Below are 21643 nucleotides of genomic sequence, written 5' to 3'. Positions count from 1 at the left end.
TTTTTGACGTGATAACGTCTAATAACTCGTTACTACGGGCAGCATGCACGAAAAAGATGACGTCATTGTCCCGTTTCCCAATATAGCTTAAGCGCCATCTATTGGCGCGCGTTGGAACTAAGCGGCTGATCGATGCGCTCGGTATGGTTGTAGCGTGTGGCCTGAGTAAAGCACCACAGCTGCGACAGATGGCGCGCCCGTGTTTATTATTTTTGAGTGTTTGTAATTTAAAAATATGAAAGATTGCATTAAAATAAGCATCTTTTATAGAATGAAGTTGTTTGAAAAACCTACTTATTTAGGAGTTAGAGCAGTACGAAGTTGCGAATTTTCCCATAGTATTTACTAAGGCGCCAGAGACTTAATAAATTTACGATGATTTTTTTTACCAATATAACCTATGTTAATATTGATAAATCATATAGAACACGTTTAAATAAGGATGTTTTGTTATATAAACTTTTTCTTCTCCATTAATATTTACTGAGATATTAGGGTTCTAAGATTAGTAAATAAAATAAAATAAAATAAAATAAAATAAAATAAAATAAAAAATAAAATAAAATAAAATAAAATAAAATAAAATAAAATAAAATAAAATTCATTTATTTCGGACAATTAAAATCCATATCGTATTACATTAAATGTTAAATAAAATAAAATTAGTAAATGGCACTAGCACTTTAATAAAATTAACGCGTGTCTCGCAAACGGTCTAGGACACAAAATGACGATTTTTATATAGGTATAGGTTAGGTTCGTTAGGTATCTTCAAACGGCCGAAGGCTCCTATTCTGTGCAGTTTCTGTAATAAGCGGGGCTCCGTCGATATCGCTTTCTGTCTTTGGCGCCTTAGTAATGCTACGGGAAAATTTTGCAACTTTGCATCACTCTAACTCCTAAATTAGTAGGTTTTAAAAAAAACTTAAATTTATAAAAGATGCTTATTTTAATGCATTCTTTCTAATAAGAACAAAACACTATGCTAGAAAGAGTGCAGAGGAAGTTCTGTAGGCACATTTACAAACGACTGTACGGATATTACCCATATATGTATCCATCTCTATTCGTAACAGGAATGGTTGGTCTTCAAACTCTAGAAACCAGACAGAAACTGCTGCATATTATGCATTACCGCCAACTGTTTCACCATAGAGTAGATGACGCATCCGTGCTTGAGAGAATGGGGCTGCAAGTGCCAAGAGCGAATGTGGTGGTTGGCATGCCGGGCGCGGTGCCGGCGCGGCGGCGGCGGCGCCTGTTCGCGGCGGCTGGCGCACCGCTCGAGGCCGAGCTGCTCTAAACCACATCATGTTGGAGACAGACGATATTGACATATTTGCTGATAGTGTTGGTGTGTTTTACAGAAAACTCTTAAGGTTCATAGACTCTACACTCCTTAGGTGATTAATGTAATAACCATAGTTTAACTTTTAAGTGTGTTTGCTTTTATTTATGTCAATTTAACATGTACATAATTATATTACCACATAAGTGCTTTGGTGAAATACTGTTAACTTTTGTGTATTTTTAATAAATAAATAAATAAATAAAAAAACGTGAAAAAAGTGCCAGAATCGGGCCCCTTTTGCTATACTCTGACCGCCCCTGTCTATACCACTGTAATGTTTGACGTTATCACGTTAAACTACCGTCCGTAAACCGACTTTACAGACAACCAATTTTTTTTTATAAAACTTTCTATTCGTGTAATATGGATTCACCGGACCAACAACGGGCTCCACCAATCCGACCGTCTGACTTATCACACGAACGTGATTTAAGCGTGTATACGACGCTTTAGATAAAAATACTGATAACCAATCTAACAAATGTCGCAGGATTTTCAGGGACCGTTCTCTTTGTGGATTTATCAGATGAAAGCTTAGGTTACATACATATTTTTAATAATATCAACACAAAAATTGTTCAAGTGACATTAGATATGACAACCACTGACTACTAATCATAAACATGAAGGCATAAACAATTAAGGAAGATATCGCGACCTCTTTTATCATAAAAAAAGTTATGTTTATCTTACTTAGACTGATATAATGTAATAATTGGTATAACCGCTTTTCACATCACTGTTTTTAAAGCCGGGCGTACATTTTTTCATGCATGAAAAAATGTACGCCCACATTTTTTCATGCATGACCTAGTTCTTAACTATTATTTGGTTCGCAAAATTAATAGGTTACATTTTCAACGACCAGCAAAACTCTTTACGTGGTCGAAAATTGATAAGATGTTTGACGCTTAAAATGATAGGTATTGTCATTTCATCTAATGTCATAATTATTCAACTAAAATTGCCTATGTTAAAACATCGTGATTATTGAAATTTGCTCTACGTAAAACTGCAATGGAACTGTAATGTGACTGATTATTAATTAAAGTAATAAACCAAATCCACTCTCGCATCAGGTGGGGCATAGAAAAATTTTTAGGTGCTTCTGATATAGTCACTTAGATTACAAACTTATCCCAATGTGGAGCCATCACGAAAAAGCACAAAATGACCAATGAATCAACCCGCGGGCCCTGCAGCTAGACTTGATGAAAAAATACTGCGGTATTATCGCCGGAGTCCAGGGAAACATTAATTACATACAATATTAAATATCATGTGCTACAACGTCACGGAACATCATGCATTTACCTACGAAGATGGAAGAACATTTGAACACCGTAGGATGTTAACGTGAAAATAGTGTTAAAAATGGTTAAAAGTATGTAATAAAGATTGATAATCATATTTTTGCCATTATTTCATTTAAGTATTTGACATGCGTCATTCATACATCAGTGTATTAATGTCAACTATATGTGGGAGAAATAATTGTTTGGTAGTTATTAGGAAGGTGTTAAATCATGAATACAGTTTTCATGCCCTAGTCTTAATTGGTTTAGTGTAATATTGTGGTTTCGCCTTTATTTCTATGATGTGCCTTTACCTTGTGTACCGTCGATAGATCTCGTACACATCTCGTAGATAGGTTTGTGCTCGAGAGGAAGATGACGGTTTTAATCTGCTACTGTGTTATTATTTCCGCTTAATTGCACGATAACTATATTCAAGATGACCACAAACACAAAATCGGCGAATGTTACATTGAGGCCGATTGAGGTGCCGAAAGCTTTGCAGGATGGAGAGAAGTTCATGAAATGGGATGAGGTATTTCTATTAGACATTTAAATTATATTAATGTGTTAAATATTTCAGTGTAACATATTGGAATATATTTTATCTGGTCAATAGGATTCAGGGCAGACAGGCTTGCCAGTTACCCTGAGGGTGGATGCCAAGGGGTTCTTCCTGTTTTGGACTGATCAGAATATGGAAGTGGAGATGCTGGACATCGCCACCATCAGAGATGTGAGGACAGGAATCCACGCCAAAGTCCCAAAAGTGAGTATTAAATATTGATTATGATCACAGAATACATAGTAATATTTTTAATCAGTAATATAGTGAAAATTTAAGGGTAACTTTAAGGTACCAAATAATGTTTATCTATCTTTACTAGACAAGTTCAAAGTATCTAATTTATAAAGCATCACAAGTAGCATGCATACTAATTTCAGGATACTAATTTATTTCGTAAAAATATAATTTATTGTGTGTCCTAATTAGTGTCTTATTAGATTTTTTGTTATTTGTCTTGTAATCAAGGTGCACTATCATTTGAATTCAACTGATTTGGTCCATAACAACAATTCAATACAACCACTTTTTCTTCCTTATCTTTTCACTACAAAAGATACACAGAGAGGGTTTAAAAAGTATTTCCGATGAACTACAGTATGGGGTTCTTCAAAAAAGGAGTGTACAAGTTTCTAATGGGTCGGCAACATGCATTTGACACTCCTTGAGTTGCAGGCGTCCATAGGTTACGGTAGCCGCTTTACATCACGCGGACCGTATACCTGTTTGCCACCAACGTGGTATAAAAAATGGATGTAATTCAGCCACATTAGAAATTATTATTGTGTTTTATTATAATTAAAAATGTGAACAGTATTTATTATATGTAGCTAGAAATGACAAGTTATCCCATTTTCATTGCACTATACCAGAGAACAGCTATAGCACATATCCTAAACCATAGAATAACTACTTACTATGACTAAGTGTGCCGTGTGATGCCAGCATCAGAAAAGAATAGCACCATGAGGTGACTAAGGGTACATTGATGGCAGCAGATATGCACATGAGCGAAGCTCGCCTCTTATCCCTAGCAGGGTCCTTGCTTATGAGGCCTGTGCACTCCGCCACCACACAAAAAACAATACATAGACTAAGTAGGTACCTATATTCTATGTCTTCAGTTTTTTGACAAGTTTTCACAATTTGAGACAAAAAAATGTATCAAGGCACTTTGACTACAGATTGCCAACTGTGAAACACAATGACTGAAATGTGGTTATTTGCCTCTTTATCATTCAAATATGCAAGAGAGATATTAGAAGCAGATAACAAACAGTCAATTTATGTGGTTGGCACTAAGCCCTATTTGGCTGTTTGATAGAACTAAGTGACTGGCATCACATTAGTTGAAATGAATGAAACAGTTACATTTTTTTTTGCGATTTCATCGGTGTCATAATAAAAATTGTTCATTATTACCTTAAATGTTACTGCAAAGTTTGGCTAGTACTTAAAATCATCCTGTATATCATTTTTATTCTTATTTTAAATATTTATATACCAGGTAATCAAAGACAAACCAAATAATTGTTTTTAAACTAATCAACATTTTTCAAATATCAAATTAAATTTTTTATTTAAAGTAATTAAAAAGAGATTAAATAAATAGAGTTCATTTTTATGTTGACTCTATAGCTTACTATAATATAGTACATTTGTGCTAAGTTTATTATAAATAAAAAAATATATTTATACTTATATTTAACATGCTTTATACCAGAACTAGAAACTCGGAAGAATAACTAGTTACATTGACTACAACATTAGAGCTTGGCAAAATGTATCTTATTCACAGCACTTATGTTCTTTTATATGGAATAATTTATTTAATATAATACACCTTATTGAAATACAAATCATCACTAATAAAATTGTCAAATAGTAATTTTTTGAAGTACCAATAATTAATTACCTACGTCAAAATTCTCTTTTCCGCGGGGTAGACTTTTAGACTAAATTAAATTGATATAAATGAAATTCCAATATACTTATATTTAAAAAATCATATCACACATTTGATAGACCTTTCCTGCATGTTTGAGCTACTTAACATAATTTAGAATCGGTCAACAGCCCCCTAAGTTTTATTATGTCGTTGGGTGTGGTACAGGGACCCCAAAAATGGCTGTAGATAGTCTCGAACGAAGGAAACGAACTCCAGAGTCCTAACTAATGATGTCATAAAAATAAATGCCGCCTCATTACGAACAACGCTAATTGTGCCCAAACGTCATGCATACATATCTTAGTACATGTGAAGAAGCAAATGAAGACTGACGATATTTGTGATTTTCTACAAATGAATAGTCATATTTAAATTTTCTGAAACGCGTGTAATATTATATCAGCAATCCGCATTCCGCAGATACCGTATGCCGACGTGCGATTTTTTTGTCTTATAACGTCTAATTAGAACCACAGAATATAATTATATGTATAACCGTGAATTTAAAATACTGTACAGTTGCCAGGTTGATCAAAAACATAAATGTGAAATGAGAGCCAAGTTCAATATTATGATATATGCAAGTCAACAGGACTTCAACGACAAAAGAAGTGAGATCTAAATGGGTGCCAAGTTCAATGGTCAGTTCTTAAATTTATTTAAGGTCAGTGCGGGCAAGACCGGCATAGTTTACTTGAAATAAAGTTTGAGTGGATAAAACTCTATAATTAAATTAATTTAGTCTGGCGTAACGCGCATGGTCCTATGGGATAGCAAATATATTTTACAAAGCTTTTATAATATTTTGGCGAAATAAGGTAATTTTAAGTGACGAAAATCACATTTTTTAAGGCTCGGCGGGTTGACCGTCCTCCCGCGGTGAGTACGGGAAGACCGTCTAGTGCTTGTTGTCGCGTAATTTCATATGAAACTAGGTTCCAAAACCATGATCATTGTTATTTTACGTAATAACAGGGCAGAATGTGCTAGATAATTAATAAAATAACGTTGAAATTTTAAACATATAAGCATTTTTCCATTTATAAGGCAAGACCGATATGTCCCGTAGATGGGGTTCATAACCTTTTCTTTTCATGTCCAATTTAGTCACGATATTACAGGCTCATATAAATCCAACTACTTATTTGTTTTTGAAACTTTGTTATTAAGTAAAGGTAATAGGATATTAGGTACGTGAATTAGTTTGGTAACATTTCTTAGCAATATCTTTGTTAGGGTTCCGTACCAAAAAGGTACAACAGGAACCCTTATGGTGCGACTCTGTCCGTCTGTCTGTCCGTCTGTCACATTCCTAAATATCTCGAGAACTACTAATGCTATCAACTTGAAATTTGGAATAGTTTTGAACATTGTGAACCTCTACAAATAGAAGGTATAATTTTTTTTAAATATATTAATTTTAATTGTAGAAAATGGCCAAAATGAAAGGGGCAAACTGTAAATTTCAAGTTACTAGGTCAAGTGGGGTATCGTTGGAAAGAGCTCAAATTGAACGTAAATAAGCTATTTTTTATAATTTTTTTGTTGTGGAAAAAAAAAGAATTTTGAAGGAAAATGTAAAAAAAATACCGTCCCCCCCCCCCCCCCCCCCTTATCTCCGAAGTTTACCAACGAAAAATTATGAAAATTTTAGTAAACATTGGTTTTATGCTAAATATTACAGGAAAAATATAATCGTGTTTGTATTTTGAATACTTTTTTTTTAATTCACAAAAAACTTTTCAGATTTTTACTTTCAATTTACCCACCCTTGCGGATGTATATCGTACTTCAAATTAATACGAGATGTTACGTAAACCATCTTCTGTCCAATAAAGTAAAAACTGTTTAATTCGGTTAACATTATAAAGAATTATCCCTGAAAAACCAGGTCGCGCAAATTAGTTAGCAAATTGACCGGGAGATGGCGCTATACACAATAATACTCATTAGTGCCTATACTTTTGTCTTCTAGTCAAGTCATTAGAGTTATATGAAAATATGAGATTATTTTTACTAGGTAGTTTGAAAGAAAGTTTGTACGGAACCCTCGGTGGGCGAGTCCGACTCGCACTTGGCCGGTTTTTTTTTCTATAGTCACTACCAGAGTTGGGCAAAAAGTATTCGACTAACGATTAACAATTAAAATAAGACGATAATTCGTTTAAATCGATTGAAAATGACGATTAATTAATTGTAATCGAAGATCTTCGATTAGCGTTAATCGCGAATAAATTAATCGTCGACTAATTTTGACGATATTTTTTTTAAACGATTAATTGGTCGGATAAAAGTTAATCGATTAAAACCTATCTCTGATCCAGGCATGGCCTTAATATTTCATATACGGGGTGTGAATCTAATACGGGCGATTGACCTCTTAATGTTGACCGTTTCAACCGTTTCAACTAGCTACGGGTACCCGACCGATAGTTGAGCTGAACGGTTATTAAGAGGTGTCGTGCTTAGACGGCAGCGACCGCGCGGTAGCGATGTGTACATCTCGAGGTCTCTTCTCACTCTTACTACCAAGAATTTCAATAACAATAGTGCTATCTCTGTCACTCTTTACTGTATGCGCGAAGTGCATACACCACGAGTAATGCTACTATCATTAATGACCAATTGGAAATCTGATATTGCTGACTGTCACTTTGACATAAAAAGTTCACACTTTGACAGAGTCGTGTTCAATGCGCGCAGCGACGTAGACGCGTTGACGAGTAATTAAAATAAATTGCGAATTAGCGCGGCTTGTAGCCGCGCTAACGATTTGACGCGATGGATCACTCCAAGTCGAGTCAACCCATCGTGAATGAATTCCTCGCCTTTCTACAACTGAAGAACAAGCTGTTGCTGGAAGGAAAGATGGATGCGGCTGCTGCTATGCAGATAAGTTCTCGTGCGTCGAGTTTTACCATCGAGGACATCTGCCAAGCGAAGCAAGTGCTGTGCCAGTCCCTGGGGATCGTCGGCACATATGTACCTCACCGGAGAGGTGATGAAACCGGGGAGAAGACCCTTCAAGACATTAAGAAGATCCTGAAGGAGTATGAAGACCGGATTCCGGAGTTTGTAGCGACGGATACCATCCTGCCGTCATGTGAATCATGTGATCCGGATCGTGTTGATATTCGCTGCTTGGTTAAGGAAATCGTGGCCCTTAAATCAAGTCTAGCGGAAGTTAAAGTTAAGTTTGAAGCCAGCCTAATCACAATAGCCGAATTACGCAATGAAGTCTCTACTTTGCGTAATGCTCCAATTCGGTCGGCGGTTTCAAATATTATTAATAATGATATTCGGACTGACACTAGTGCTAAGTCGGTCAGTATGCGCGATGCTGACACGCTGAAAAGTTCAGCACGTGCCGCCGCTCCGCGCGCGCCCCCCCTGCGCGCGCGGCTGCCCCCTGTGACCTCGAAACCACGTCAGCGTGATTATGCTGGCGTTGCAGCCGGTCAGCTCGTCGCAGCCAGCCGGGTCAATGCACCTAATAAGGGGTGTGAAGAACCACTGGAAGAAATTTCCTCCCGCGCTAAAGTAGATAAGGAGGGATTCACACTGGTGGAACGGAAGAAGAAGACGCGCAGGGCACCTCGTAAAACTCTGTGTGGCACCGCAGAGCCGGTTAATTCTGGTCTACGAGTTGCAACTCCGAGTAAGGCGCTCTACGTGTCCCGTCTTCATTACTCCGCCGTGGCTGACGAGGTGGTGGAGTACGTTCGCCGGAAGACTGGCTACACGCTGAGGGTGCACCAGCTACAGTCGCGTCACTATGTGCACTTCAGCTCGTTCGTAGTGCGCGTGCCGCGGCCGCTGCAGGACACCATCGCGAGCGCAGACTTCTGGCCGAAAGGTGTAGTTTTTCGGCGGTTCCGGGGCAACCTGCCGAATCCTACACCGGGGCTAACGACGCAACGGAGCCACGCTGTTCCGTCATCGCCCAAATCAATTGTTTATTTCATGACGCATTGGATTATCTGTAATGTCATTGAAATATGTTTTCAAATAAATAAATAAATAAAAGCCGTCATGGGTGTCGTCAAATATGTTTTCAAGGGTGCTGATTTCAAAATTAATAAACAATCTGGAATCTGACATTGCTGACTGTCACTTCGACGCAAAAGTCATAATAGGTGTCGTCAGATAGGTTTTCGGGGGTATTGATTCCAAAATTAATGACTAATTTGAAATCTGACATTGCTGACTGTCACTTTGACACAAAAATCCTCTGGTATGTCGTCAAATAAGTTTGCGGGGGTGCAGATTCCAAAATTAATGATCGATTTAGAATTTGACATACTCGACTGTCACTTTGACTTAAAAGTTGTCATGGGTGTCATCAAACAGTTTTTTGGCTGTAATGGTTATTGGAATCAGCACCCCGAGAACTTGTCTGACCACACCCATGACCACTTTTATGTCAAAGTGACAATCAGCAACGTCAGATTTCCAATTGGTCAGTAATTTTGAAATCAGCACCCCCAAAAACCTATTTGACGACACCCACGACGACTTTTGTGTCAAGTGACAGTCAGCAATGTCAATTAACGGTCGGGTAGCCGTAAAATAGTCGGTCAAAACCGTTTTTAAGGGTACCCATACGGTCCCTGTTGGGTAATGCTAATTATAAAAATAATGACCAACTTGAAACCCTACTCTCTTTTGAAATAATTGTCGCCGCATTTTGCACAATCTACATATACTTAAACAAAAATAATAAAAAACGGGTAGAACTTTTATGATAATTCTATCAACTTAAATATGATGATGAATAATGCATTGTAGGCTTACTTCCCCACACTGACCTTAACAAAAAATATAATTTTCCCCTCACTAGCTCGGAAACACGTGTTTTGTCCTTCAATACCAGCGGGTAAAAACGCATTTTATCCACTAGTGGGTAAAGTAATTTGACCTTGAATAAAGTCAAATTAACTGCTTTAAAATTGATAAAAGTAGGTGGATCTAGTAATAAAGATGATTTACCACCTGTGGAACTACTGGAAGCAGTGATAAACGCATTTTTTGCGTTGTAGTTTCTTCGCTATAGTGAGGGGAAAAGTTTTGTGTTACACTCGGGTGCAAATGTATTTTACTTCTCGTGTGTTAAAAAACTCGCCAGTTCAGGATTCTATTCTCGAACCACTCGCTTCGCTCGTGGTTCAACTATAGAATCCTTTCACTTGCTCGTTTTTCAATTCCACACTCGGCGTTAAAATACAACTTTGCCCCCTTGTATAACAAATAACTATTCTTCTTATAGCTTACGATAATATATTGTACTTATTGTAGCCTGAAGTCTGACTTGGTTAGTCGAGACCTAGGACAAATTATAGTCGGAATCCGTAAAAGAAAGGAGTAAGGTCAATACGGATAAGTGTGTCATAAGGGGAAATGTGTCTGGCTTTCACATTTTGCTTATAAACCGTAAACCAATGATAAGTGTTTATTCATACGTTTATCACTAACCGTGAGTAGCAAGTTGCAAAAGCATGAACTCGCAAAACCACATGTGACTAAAAAGGAGAATGTGAAGGCCAGACACACTTCCCCTTACGACGCACTTATCCGTAAAGTTTTAGTAATATCACCGCCCACAATATCTCTGCTTTGCCTAAAGGTTGACTGGTAGAGAATGCTGTCTGGCATTAAGTCCGCCTTTTGTACTATAAGTTTTTCTTTCTTTGTGTACAATAAAGATTAAATAAATAAATAAATAAATCCGTATTGACCTTAATTTATTTACCAACGATTTTATATTAATAAGATGTCAAATGATGACAAATAATCATGTCTACATATAACATGAAGTACTACAATATTAATACGTGTTAATTCCCACAATGAACGGTTCCATGATATGAAGCCATTAAGTGTCCATATTGTATTGCCTGTTTCACGACACGGCCGAGGCGTGGAAATTGCGAGGCGCGGTGGCCATAATGCTTATAATTTATGTGCCCTTCCATAACGGAGCTAAGTAAACATCAGTGGCTTGATGGCACTTTTGTGATCCACGCAACCTTAAGTATTCGTTTTAACACCGATCGCTACTTCGTTTTTTGGGGTTCCGTAGTCAACTAGGAACGCTTATAGTTTCGCCGTGTCTGTCTGTCCGTCCGTCCGTCCGCGGATAATCTCAGTAACCGTTAGCACTAGAAAGCTGAAATTTGGTACCAATATGTATATCAATCACGCCGACAAAGTAGTAAAATAAAAAAAATAAAAAATGTTTTGTTAGGTTACCTCCCCTACATGTAAAGTGGGGACTGATTTTTTTTTCATTCCAACCCAAACGTGTGATATATTGTTGGATAGGTATTCAAAAATAAATAAGGGTTTACTAAAATCGTTTTTTGATAATATTATTATTTTCGGAAATAATCGCTCCTAAAGGAAAAAAAGTGTGTCCCCCACTCTAACTTTTGAACCATATGTTTAAAAAATATGAAAAAATCACAAAAGTAGAACTTTATAAAGACTTTCTAGGAAAATTGTTTTGAACTTGATAGGTTCAGTAGTTTTTGAGAAAAATACGGAAAACTACGGAACCCTGCACTGAGCGTGGTCCGACACGGTCTTGGCCGGTTTTTTTTAAATGTTTTCTATCATAATTATGATACGCCAACAAGTAGATTAATGACGTCGCGTCTGTTTTTCGTTACGATAATTGTTTGTTGATCATTTCTCGTAACGGATCTAAGATTAAGTAAGTACATAGAGGTAGTAGGCGGAGGGGTGAGCTGCAAAAGTACATGGCTAATTTATCATTGATTTCATCCATAATTTCTCCATGCAATTTCTCTGCTGACTGCACCTATAACAATATTGGAACTTACGAGCAACATGTCTAAGTAAATTTAATTACCAGGAAAATTCGTTTTCTCGGACACTTGGAGCTATCTCAATAGGTATTCTCTAAAAAAACCTGCAAAAATATTTAACCCCTTTAATATCGCCACGAATGCTTTTAAATATTATGGGGTCTGTCAATGTAACCTTTATACAAAAAGGTAACGTTCATATGCTCATTTCGCTGGCCCCCATAGTCTTGGCGTGTGATGTGATTTTGATGGAATACCTAGCTATGTATCTATCCACCTATTAGCCACGTTTAAAGTATTGAAGTGTAATATTTGTCCAATTCTCGGCTCACGCAAAGCACGGCTAAACTATGTATTATGCACTCTGGTCTATTAAATTAAGCAAAAGTACCTATTTAGGCTTTATATAACTAATTTCAAACAATATCCGAGTATATCGGATATATAGGATGCGTATTAGGTATTTAGATCAGAAGTGGGTGAGCTAATCAATATGTCGGTAAATTTCTTTAAGACGTATTATATGCTCTCTATGATGTTACTAGATAAGTATGTACCATGCCTACTTATTGATAACAGAAATTGCATTTATAAATTTTGTAGATGAATATCATTTCCTCAAGTACTGGTTTAACTCGCATAATTTCCAGGCCTATACTTTAATAATTCTTGTAGTACTGGCCGGCAATTTGTTTCTAACTTTGTTACACGCAAATAATGAGCGACACTTACTTTCAGGTTAAGAGGTGACCAGTCGTAACAAAGCAAATAAAGTCGTAAATTCAACGAAAGTTTTATACCTAGATTGCGTGTAGGGCCGCCCATTAGGGAACCCATAAACTAGGCTAAAGATAGGTGACTCAACGGCAACTGAGTTACTGTCAATGTAATAGGAGTGCTTTTAAAATAAAGTCATGTTTTGTTGAGAACGACTTATTACTGGCATTATGATGATTACTCTAGTAGTAAGGGGGCTTAAGAGGGGATTTTTAGAGTAAATATCCCGAGCACGTTAATTATGATAGGGAGCTACACCTTGCATTCTGTGGTGCACCTCCACGATATGAGCCCTTAAAACAGCCCGGCATAATTGGGATTTTCCGAATGGGTCTCTATGACGCTCCAGTAAATACAATTTAAAATCGCCGGCAACCAATAGGTCTTAGCACAGCATTTCTAATTGGTTCAAGTTACTTTTGAACTCTCTGAAATCTATAATTACACTAGCCCTGAGGAAGATCATCGTAATTCAAGCTGCCCTGTCCGCTGGGAATAGTACCCATTTCCTTGTTTTGTAAATGTCAAAATTAATCTAGCAAATTCCCGTAGATCTAGCAAATTCCCGTACTTACTTATCGTGCCTTCGACTTGGCTAAATGTTTAACAAAATAAGATGTTCAATTTATGATAACTTGATAAGAGGGTTTGTTCGTCTGCAAAAGGTGCAAAAAGAAAAGCTGATAAAAGTGATAAGTAAGCGTTATTATGGTTTCGTAATTTGCAACCGTGCTAGCATACAAAAATGGCAGACATATTGATTTACTGCAACCATAATATTTTTAGACTACCGTTTGCAGCACTAATGAATCAAATCATTTAGATGTGCCTTAGCTCGTCAGATATAATGGGATCTCTGGGTTTTAGAGAATCATGGTAAATGAGATAAGTACGGCAACCACCAGGCGGTCTAGCACAACTTGCGCTGTCGCCCGCGAGACCATACTTGAAGTCGCGCTTGATGAATGGACTCGCGCGCGACAACGCAAGTTGTGCTAAACCGCAAGTTTCACACTGACATGTACGCGAGCGTGTACGTAACTTTTTAATTGTATGCATCACGTTCGCACCTACATACTTGCCCACTTATGACTGCGCCAGGAATTGAACCCGGGTCTTCAGCTTACGCGGGCTACGCGGCTAACGTCCTTACCACTGGCTAGACGATCTGGTCACCCGGTATAAAATGACCGTTCTAGCAACCAACTACTTAGCCTACATCTTATACTTTTAAACGAGCAATTCTTGTATATTTATTTATTTATTTATTTATTTATTTATATATATATTTATTTACACTAACGATCTCTGAAACCGCTCTAACGATTTCGCAGAAATTTGTTATGTGGGGGTTTTTGGGGGTGAAAAATCGGTCTAACTTATCCTTAGGTCCCGGAAAACGCGAATTTTCGTTTTCATGCGTTTTTCTTCGCGCGCCATCTCGTGTGCAGTAGTTGTACTGTTAAGACAGAATTCTTTCGGTTGATGTAAGTACTATTTATTGCAAACACTAGATGGCGACACAGGTCAAGGCTAAAACGAATAGAAAAATACACTATTTGAGTTTTTGTGGCGAAATGCGCGCCATCTCGTGTGGAGTAGTTGTGTTGTTAAGGCTGAGAATTCTTTCGCTCGATGTAGGTACTATTGATTTTTGAACTAGATGGCGACACATGTCAAGGATACGAAACAGAACCGAGCGAAGCTCGGTTGCCCAGATATTTTCGAATTAAAAGCTATTGTTACTCATTAGTTAAAAAAAAAAATAGAGCTTTTTATGCTTTCTAGATGTTATGGTGAGAAATGTTACTTTAAGGGTTATTACTCACATTTTTTTGCTGCGATCTATCAAACAGGAACTCTATTACTCAAGATTATACTGCACATAATCAGGCTGCGATAGAAAACCATTGGCTTATTAAAACCACAAGGAGAGACGCAAACACTCCTGGGTGGCTAGCCGAATGGCACAATCGCTCACGAAACGCTCACGAAACGAAGCGCTAGTAGATATCTATCTCTATCGCGCTTGCGTATTGGCGCGACAGAGCCAGCGGCGTATCGCTTTCGTTTGGCGTCGGAGAAATGCCATTCGGCTACGGGGCCTGACAGGTGATTGTTGCCGTATTGCCCCGAATACTTAAACAATTCAGACGCACACTTTTTCATGCGGGTCTCCAACAATTTCTAAATGCTTCGTCTAATATTTTGTTTGACGACCGGTCTGGCGCAGTCGGTAGTGACCCTGCCTGCTATACCGCGGTCCCGGGTTCGAATCCCGGTAAGGGCATTTATTTGTGTGATGAGCACAGATATTTGTTCCTGAGTCATGGATGTTTTCTATAACACATAACATATATATATATATATCGTTGTCTGAGTACCCACAACACAAGCCTTCTTGAGCTTACCGTGGGCCTCAGTCAATCTGTGTAAAAAAAAATGTCCTATTTTTTTTTTTTGATATAATAACTGCGAATAGCTACAATCATAAATATTTTGCCTGTATCGTTTAGTTTGAAATAGTTAGCATTAGCACCTAATTATTAACTGGTTGGTCAGATAAGCCGATATCCACAAATGTGGGCGTTTTGATACTCACATTCACAACCTCGGCTTAATTTATTGAATTATTATCATGCAAAATATTCTACAATTATAGAAGCTCAGTTTGTTTTATAGACAAGTTTCTAAATACAATTATACGTGAATGAATAAGCAAAGAACCACAAAGCGAACTTTGCCGAACAAGGTATCCAATGGGGCGGAGACTGTAAAGTTATCTTGTTATAAGATTTCGAGAAGTTCTGCTCGCGCTAGACACAATAACACCACGGGCGATTCATTAGGCTACAGGTTTTCGGACAGAAACGCTCGTTCTCAAGGGACGCCTTGCTGTCCCCGAAGGGGCGCCGATTACAGCGCCCTTTACAAGCAACCTTGGAAACTCTTTAAGAACAGGGGCAGGTAATATTCCCTTCGGGCACTTAAAGGTCTTGTGGGAAAATGTTTTGACACCCGTGCTGGTGTATTACACTTTTGCTATGTAGTGTACAAGCATACAAAGAAAGCAAAGAGACCAGCTAAAATTAACGCTCGCTCCGTTCATTATCGATTAGGGTATGGAATGTATGGATGGATATGTGTTATGGGAAAACGTATGCATGTTTTTCACGGTAATGTGGGTTCCATCGATGCAAGCTGTTTAATTTGTGTTAAATTTTATGTTGATTCGGCTTTCAGGGGTCCTAACCTAACTCCAGTAATGCAACAAGTACTAGGTAGATATATGAACAACTATTATACCGCCTCCAGCTTCCAGCTACACTATGAGTAGATATGTAAACGCAAGTTTAAGTAGGTACATTTTTGTAAATGTAATGATAACATATCAGCTTTTTTGCATTATTTTTTTATGAGTTTAACAAACTACCGCTCTGTCATTGTTACATTGTTTGTGTGTAATTTACATCTGGGTAATGTCTTTATTTTCCTGATATAAATGAAAACTTTGTAACTGTCTTCGACTGAAAAGTATTATTGTATAGGCAGTTCTCGTATGTTATCTCAATTCGTATCGCGTATGTTCCAAGGAATGCAACAAATCAATCCGTTCTGGTTTACAAGCATTGCGACTGCTTTGTTATTACACGACGAAAAGAATCGAGTATATAGAGAATTGCTGTCAAAGTTAAATGTGTGATCGCAGTGCCATCTCTCGACACAGGATTAAAACATTTGTGTCTCAATTCTGAATTATGACAATCTAACATCCTTCATCTGATATGTGTTAAAATTGTAATATTAGTGACATCTAACCAAGTATCTACCAAAGGCCTCGCGCCATATAATCGGGCATTCATTTTTCCTTATGGTTCCGAGATAGGTTTTTTCTTAGAATATATTTGTCTTTCACGTAGTTATATTGCCTTTGTTACACGTATTCACAAATACGAGCGTTTACGAACGTGTTTCGGAACGACCTTAGATTAATACCTAGGTTGTAGTTTGTAGTTAAACCGTGCATCTCCGAGGCACCCGAGCAACTCATCTCCGCTTACAATCACCGCTTCAAACCCACGTACCTATTATGACAACAGCGATTCGCTTCATCATCATCTTTTTTGCATGAAGTCCACTCGCAAATGATTCCAAGAGTTAACGTATGCACTAGTTTTTATTTACTACTAGCTTTTGCCCGCGGCTTCGCTCGCGTTAGAAAGAGACTTAAAGTAGCCTATGTCACTCTCCATCCCTTCAACTATCGCCAACTAATAAATCACGTCAATTCGTCGCTCCGTTTTTCCGTGAAAGACGGACAAACAAACAAACAGACACACACATTTATAATATTAGTATGGATAATCTGATCTTCAGATCCAGTGTAAACTAGGGCTTAAAACTTAAAAGTGACTGGCAAATACCAAACGATACTTGGTACATAAGTGTCGCTTAACTTCAAACTCGGGTAAATCCATTCTGCTTGTTATCCAGGTTGATAATATAAAAAATATTGTAACCTGAAACATAATGAAACGTATAACAGATTGGATTTCCTCGCCTGAGTTAAGCGACACACAATTGCTTCATAGTTAATCATAGCTATTTACTACTGGCTTTTATTATAAATAACTTGTTACATTAAAATATGATAACTTTCCCGTGAAATGGAAATCCTTATTTATATTAAGACCATTTTCTGAGTGTAGGTAGGTATTTTCAGGTAACGCAACGGCTCGATTATAGGGTTTCATACGTGTAATATACACTTACGTTAACCTCAACTTTTAATTAAATTACAGTGGTTATAATTAATTCTTAATAACGCGCAATTCTGAAATTAGCTCTCTGAAATATTAAATAACAGTAGCGAGACCGCAATTACTTAATGAATCCATGTTCGAGCCGCACTCGCATAATGGACTGCTAAGTTGTAAACCCGTTTAAATATTAAACGTAATACAACAAATGCAATGCAAAAATATAGTTTCAAGATATTGTTTCTTTTTTTGGGTACCTTTTTATTTGTGAATCGCACATGAACTTACATAGGGTTGCCTGTACTTAATATTATAATTTTTATGCAATCGGCATGGAGACGCTTAAGACAAAAAAATGCACCAATGGAGCCGTGATATGTCTGACGTCAAATTATAAGTGTCCTTTCGGGCGCCGCTTACCCCAAGACGCCGGTAATGGACATATTGTTTGTAAAGATGACATCGAAGTAGCTATGAAACAGCTTGATTATGATTAGATATTATGTTTTCGTCGCTCCCACGCTTTCATTCCCCGTAATACCACACTCGGCCGCTAAGAGCAATCAAGCAATGTGCAGATAGTTAGGGGTTGTCCAGAGCCAGACCTGCTGACAAGAGTTGCATTCTCGCGTGCGAAATCATATAATCGTACGAAACAATACCTAGGTACTAAGTTGCGCAGCCTGTTTTAGGTCCATTTGACCAAACTTAAGAACGGCCTATTTCTGAGATTGAGAATCAAATGCGTACATTGATTAAATAATTCAAACATTTATTGAGGACCAACTTGGACCACATTTTATGTTAGTGACAGCTTACGACTAGTTCGCTGACTTAACTTATAATACCTACTTTTTTAATTCTGAGCACATGGGTCTAGCAACAGTTCTGTATTTATTATTTATACAGGCCATCAACTCTGTCCGCAATCATGGTGAGGATCTGAGAATGCTGTCGGAGCTGGCCCGTGTTCTGCGCGCCAGGGATGTGGCCCACTTACGCATAGTGGTGTAGAAACAGACTACGCGCCGTGAACATCCCTGATGCGCTACAGACTCCGGACAGCCCCATCAGCACTCTGTACGCGTTGCTATATTGAACGCGGATTTGGAATTGATTAATGTTGGAATCAATTATAATCACGCGTAGTCGATTTCACACTCAAGTATGGTAAACGGTTTAAGTTCGTTTGTTAAACGGTGCTATCTGCCCTACCAATACTTAGAATTGTTTCTATTTTGCATTGTAGACCTTAACGCATATGCGTATCAATATTATTTTGCCTCGAACCTTTTATAATCTTTAAAGCTCGAAGGGCTCAGTTTGGGTAAAACAATTAGACTAGAACCGAAGCGGCGGCTGTCAAAGCCAGGATGCCTCAGGCGGCCTTTGCGGGTTTAGTATTCAGTACCACGGTCGGGCCGGTGCCTAAGCGAGGCAATTTACCGCTAACCATATTATAATCATTGCATCAAACATGCTCTGGCAGAAATTTAGTTACTGTGTATGCGCATTTGTTTGTGTACGAGTATTGCTTGTAGGCTTGTGTCGTTCACGAACTATGAACTGTTAGGAATAAAATCCCATCAATGACCGAAATGAACTGAATCTTTCCGTGCTCTGAGAATCGGTCTTTGCTCATTTAGTTCAGTATAGGATCGGCGAGCGCGAGCGGTTTGGATCGAGAACGAGCGTGTGACTGCGCCGACCGAGAGCGAGAGCTACTTAGCAGAGCTACAAAAAAACGTCAAGTTTTCATATTAAACTTCGGTTACTTACAACCTTTCGACCCGGAATGTTACTATCTGTGGACTATTCGTATCATTTTGACACTATTTTGGTCCCATTCGTTCTGATCTTTCCGACCACAGTGGTCGCTGGTCTGGCTGAACTAAATGAGCAAAAGACCTAAAAGAGCGAACTAGTTCGTGGGAGCGATTGAACGAGATCGGAGCGCTCCGATCAACGAACGAAACGGCACAAGCCTAATTGCTTGGGTATATTTTGTACCTCTATGTTACGGTCACAGAACGCAGCATCGCCGACTAGACATCTCATTAAAAACCTCTGACTTGAAATTACCAATGACGTTTGGGATTGGGACTAGTGGTTTCGTTTCGACTAGCGTAATACCTAATACGCGCGTATGCGTTTGTTTTGGCTTACGCGTGTACGTCTTTTTACATTTGGTGTAGTCGCGATAACGCGTGCGTTTATACTTTTTCCTACATTTGTTCGTTATTACTCTGTTTCCGCCCCTGCCAGATCCTTCTTTGTATTCACTGCAGTGTTGCCAGGGCTCTGGACTCACAAGTCACGTTTCGTTTCCCTAAAAGTCACCATTTTACTGCCCAAGTCACCTTTTTTATAGTATGGATAGATAAATTAATGTTACGAGAAGAAATTAAAAAACCAGTATGTATATATGTCACAATTTAAGTTTACTGACCTTATATGATTACTCTTCTTAAAATCTTACACGTTGATCATGTTATTTGAGTTTGATTGGATAATTTCACAAAATGTTTTTTATTTTTATCCTTAAAAAACGAAACTTTTTTTACAAAAGTGAGAGCGAGAAGAAAGTAAGTCTTTCTCACTCTCACTTACGTGAAACAATTCCAAAATCGCGGTATGGTGCGGTCGTTTATTAGCTACTTAAGAAAATTACGATTTCCAACTATAGTCAAACAAGTTTGTTACTAGAAAAAGGTGCGAAATTCGAAGTTCCTATGGGACGAAAACGAAACATTTGCATTTACATTTTTTATTTTACCGCTGTTTTTAGTGGCGGAAAATTTGATATTGGTACTATCGTAGCTGCCAAAGCGAGCAGTCAAGTCGCCGAGCATTTTCGCGAAAAAAGATTTAAAAAAAGCGTCCCAAATTTATTTTTTCCATTTCGTTACCATTTTTCAAACACTATACTGTACAGCGGTTGAAAATTTTGTAAAATAATAGAATTGCTAGAGAACGCCTTAAGCCATTAAGTCCACCATTTGTACTAATTTTTTATGTTCAATAAATAAATATAAAATACAGTAACGTCTTTAGAATATTTACATTAGGAACTTAATCAGGGTGTCCACTAAGTAAACCCCAAAAAAAATATCTGGCTTTTCCCTGACTTTCCATGAGCCTTTAAGAAAATTTTTAATAAAAAAACTTTTGACCCTTAGTAGCAAAAAATGGGTTCTTTTTTCTGTCCTGAAAAAAAAACCTGAAAAAAAGAGTACCTAGCAAAATGGACAAACAAAATGGAGTACCTAGGTACTATCAGGGCAGAGTCAGGAAGGCAGGCTTGAAATGAAAACGAGATTTCGAGCGTAGAGCGAAATATTGACTAAGTAACTAAAAGAATTTATAACTAAAAGATATTATCTAGTAGTTTGTACTATGTAGAATTAGTAAATGCGAGCGAAGCGAGCGCGAAATTTTTTCTCTGTAGTCAGCGTCGGGATGCCCATTTAGGTGTTTTGCCACTACATGCCTTTAGGTTTCCAAGCGCTTTGAAGTTCTCTCATCGTCACGCTTATTATCCTCCTATGCTCCTTTGACTCATACAAAATTGCGCCTCTGTGTGACGTTTTGCACCATTGGCTTTATGAGATACTCCGCTTTGGATTGTCGGATAGATACTTAGAATTTGGACAGCGACGTAACTTTGTCTTTGTCGTTCGGCCTCGCAACGTGGTTCGTCAAGGGCTAGAATCCCCCTTTCACGTCGCCCTAGCAAAACCACCACCTTATGAATGTTATACATGGTGACATGCATTGTAGTGCAACTTTCCAGTTAGTTTGAATCACAATAACTGAATTTTTTCCAACCCCCCCTCGCCATTTTGGAATATGTCGGTGGGGCACACAATGTAAAAAAAAAGATCTGGATTTCTCCACATTTACGATTTTGGGCCGGATGAATTAAGATCAGCTAGAGCATGAAGATATACCTCCAGGCCAGGTACTATATTTGTCAAAGAAAGTCTAAAGAGACAATTCTGTTGCCTAAAATTCAGTAGCAGGAATCCATCTTTGCTGTCATGGATGTGGCCCAAGGCCCAAACCAAGAAATCATATTATTTTTTCAATAATTGTTGTTTTCTTTTCTTGGTGCCAATTT

The 21643-nt window shown here is 37.9% G+C and overlaps 1 protein-coding gene across 1 annotated transcript in view; it reads left to right on the top strand.

The window, feature by feature from the left end:
- The first annotated feature begins 2833 nt into the window (after positions 1-2833).
- The window catches only part of LOC125225016, a 99199-nt gene continuing 80389 nt past the window's right edge, over positions 2834-21643 (top strand). The window contains exons 1-2 of the mRNA XM_048128517.1: positions 2834-3181; positions 3266-3415. Coding sequence (XP_047984474.1) covers positions 3086-3181; positions 3266-3415 — 246 coding nt within the window. The 5' untranslated portion in view covers positions 2834-3085. The remainder of the gene's footprint in view (positions 3182-3265; positions 3416-21643) is intronic.

The sequence above is a fragment of the Leguminivora glycinivorella genome, chromosome 1 (assembly GCF_023078275.1).
Source record: "Leguminivora glycinivorella isolate SPB_JAAS2020 chromosome 1, LegGlyc_1.1, whole genome shotgun sequence".
In the NCBI taxonomy this organism is placed as follows: domain Eukaryota; kingdom Metazoa; phylum Arthropoda; class Insecta; order Lepidoptera; family Tortricidae; genus Leguminivora; species Leguminivora glycinivorella.
This window is presented reverse-complemented; position numbering and strand designations above follow the sequence as displayed.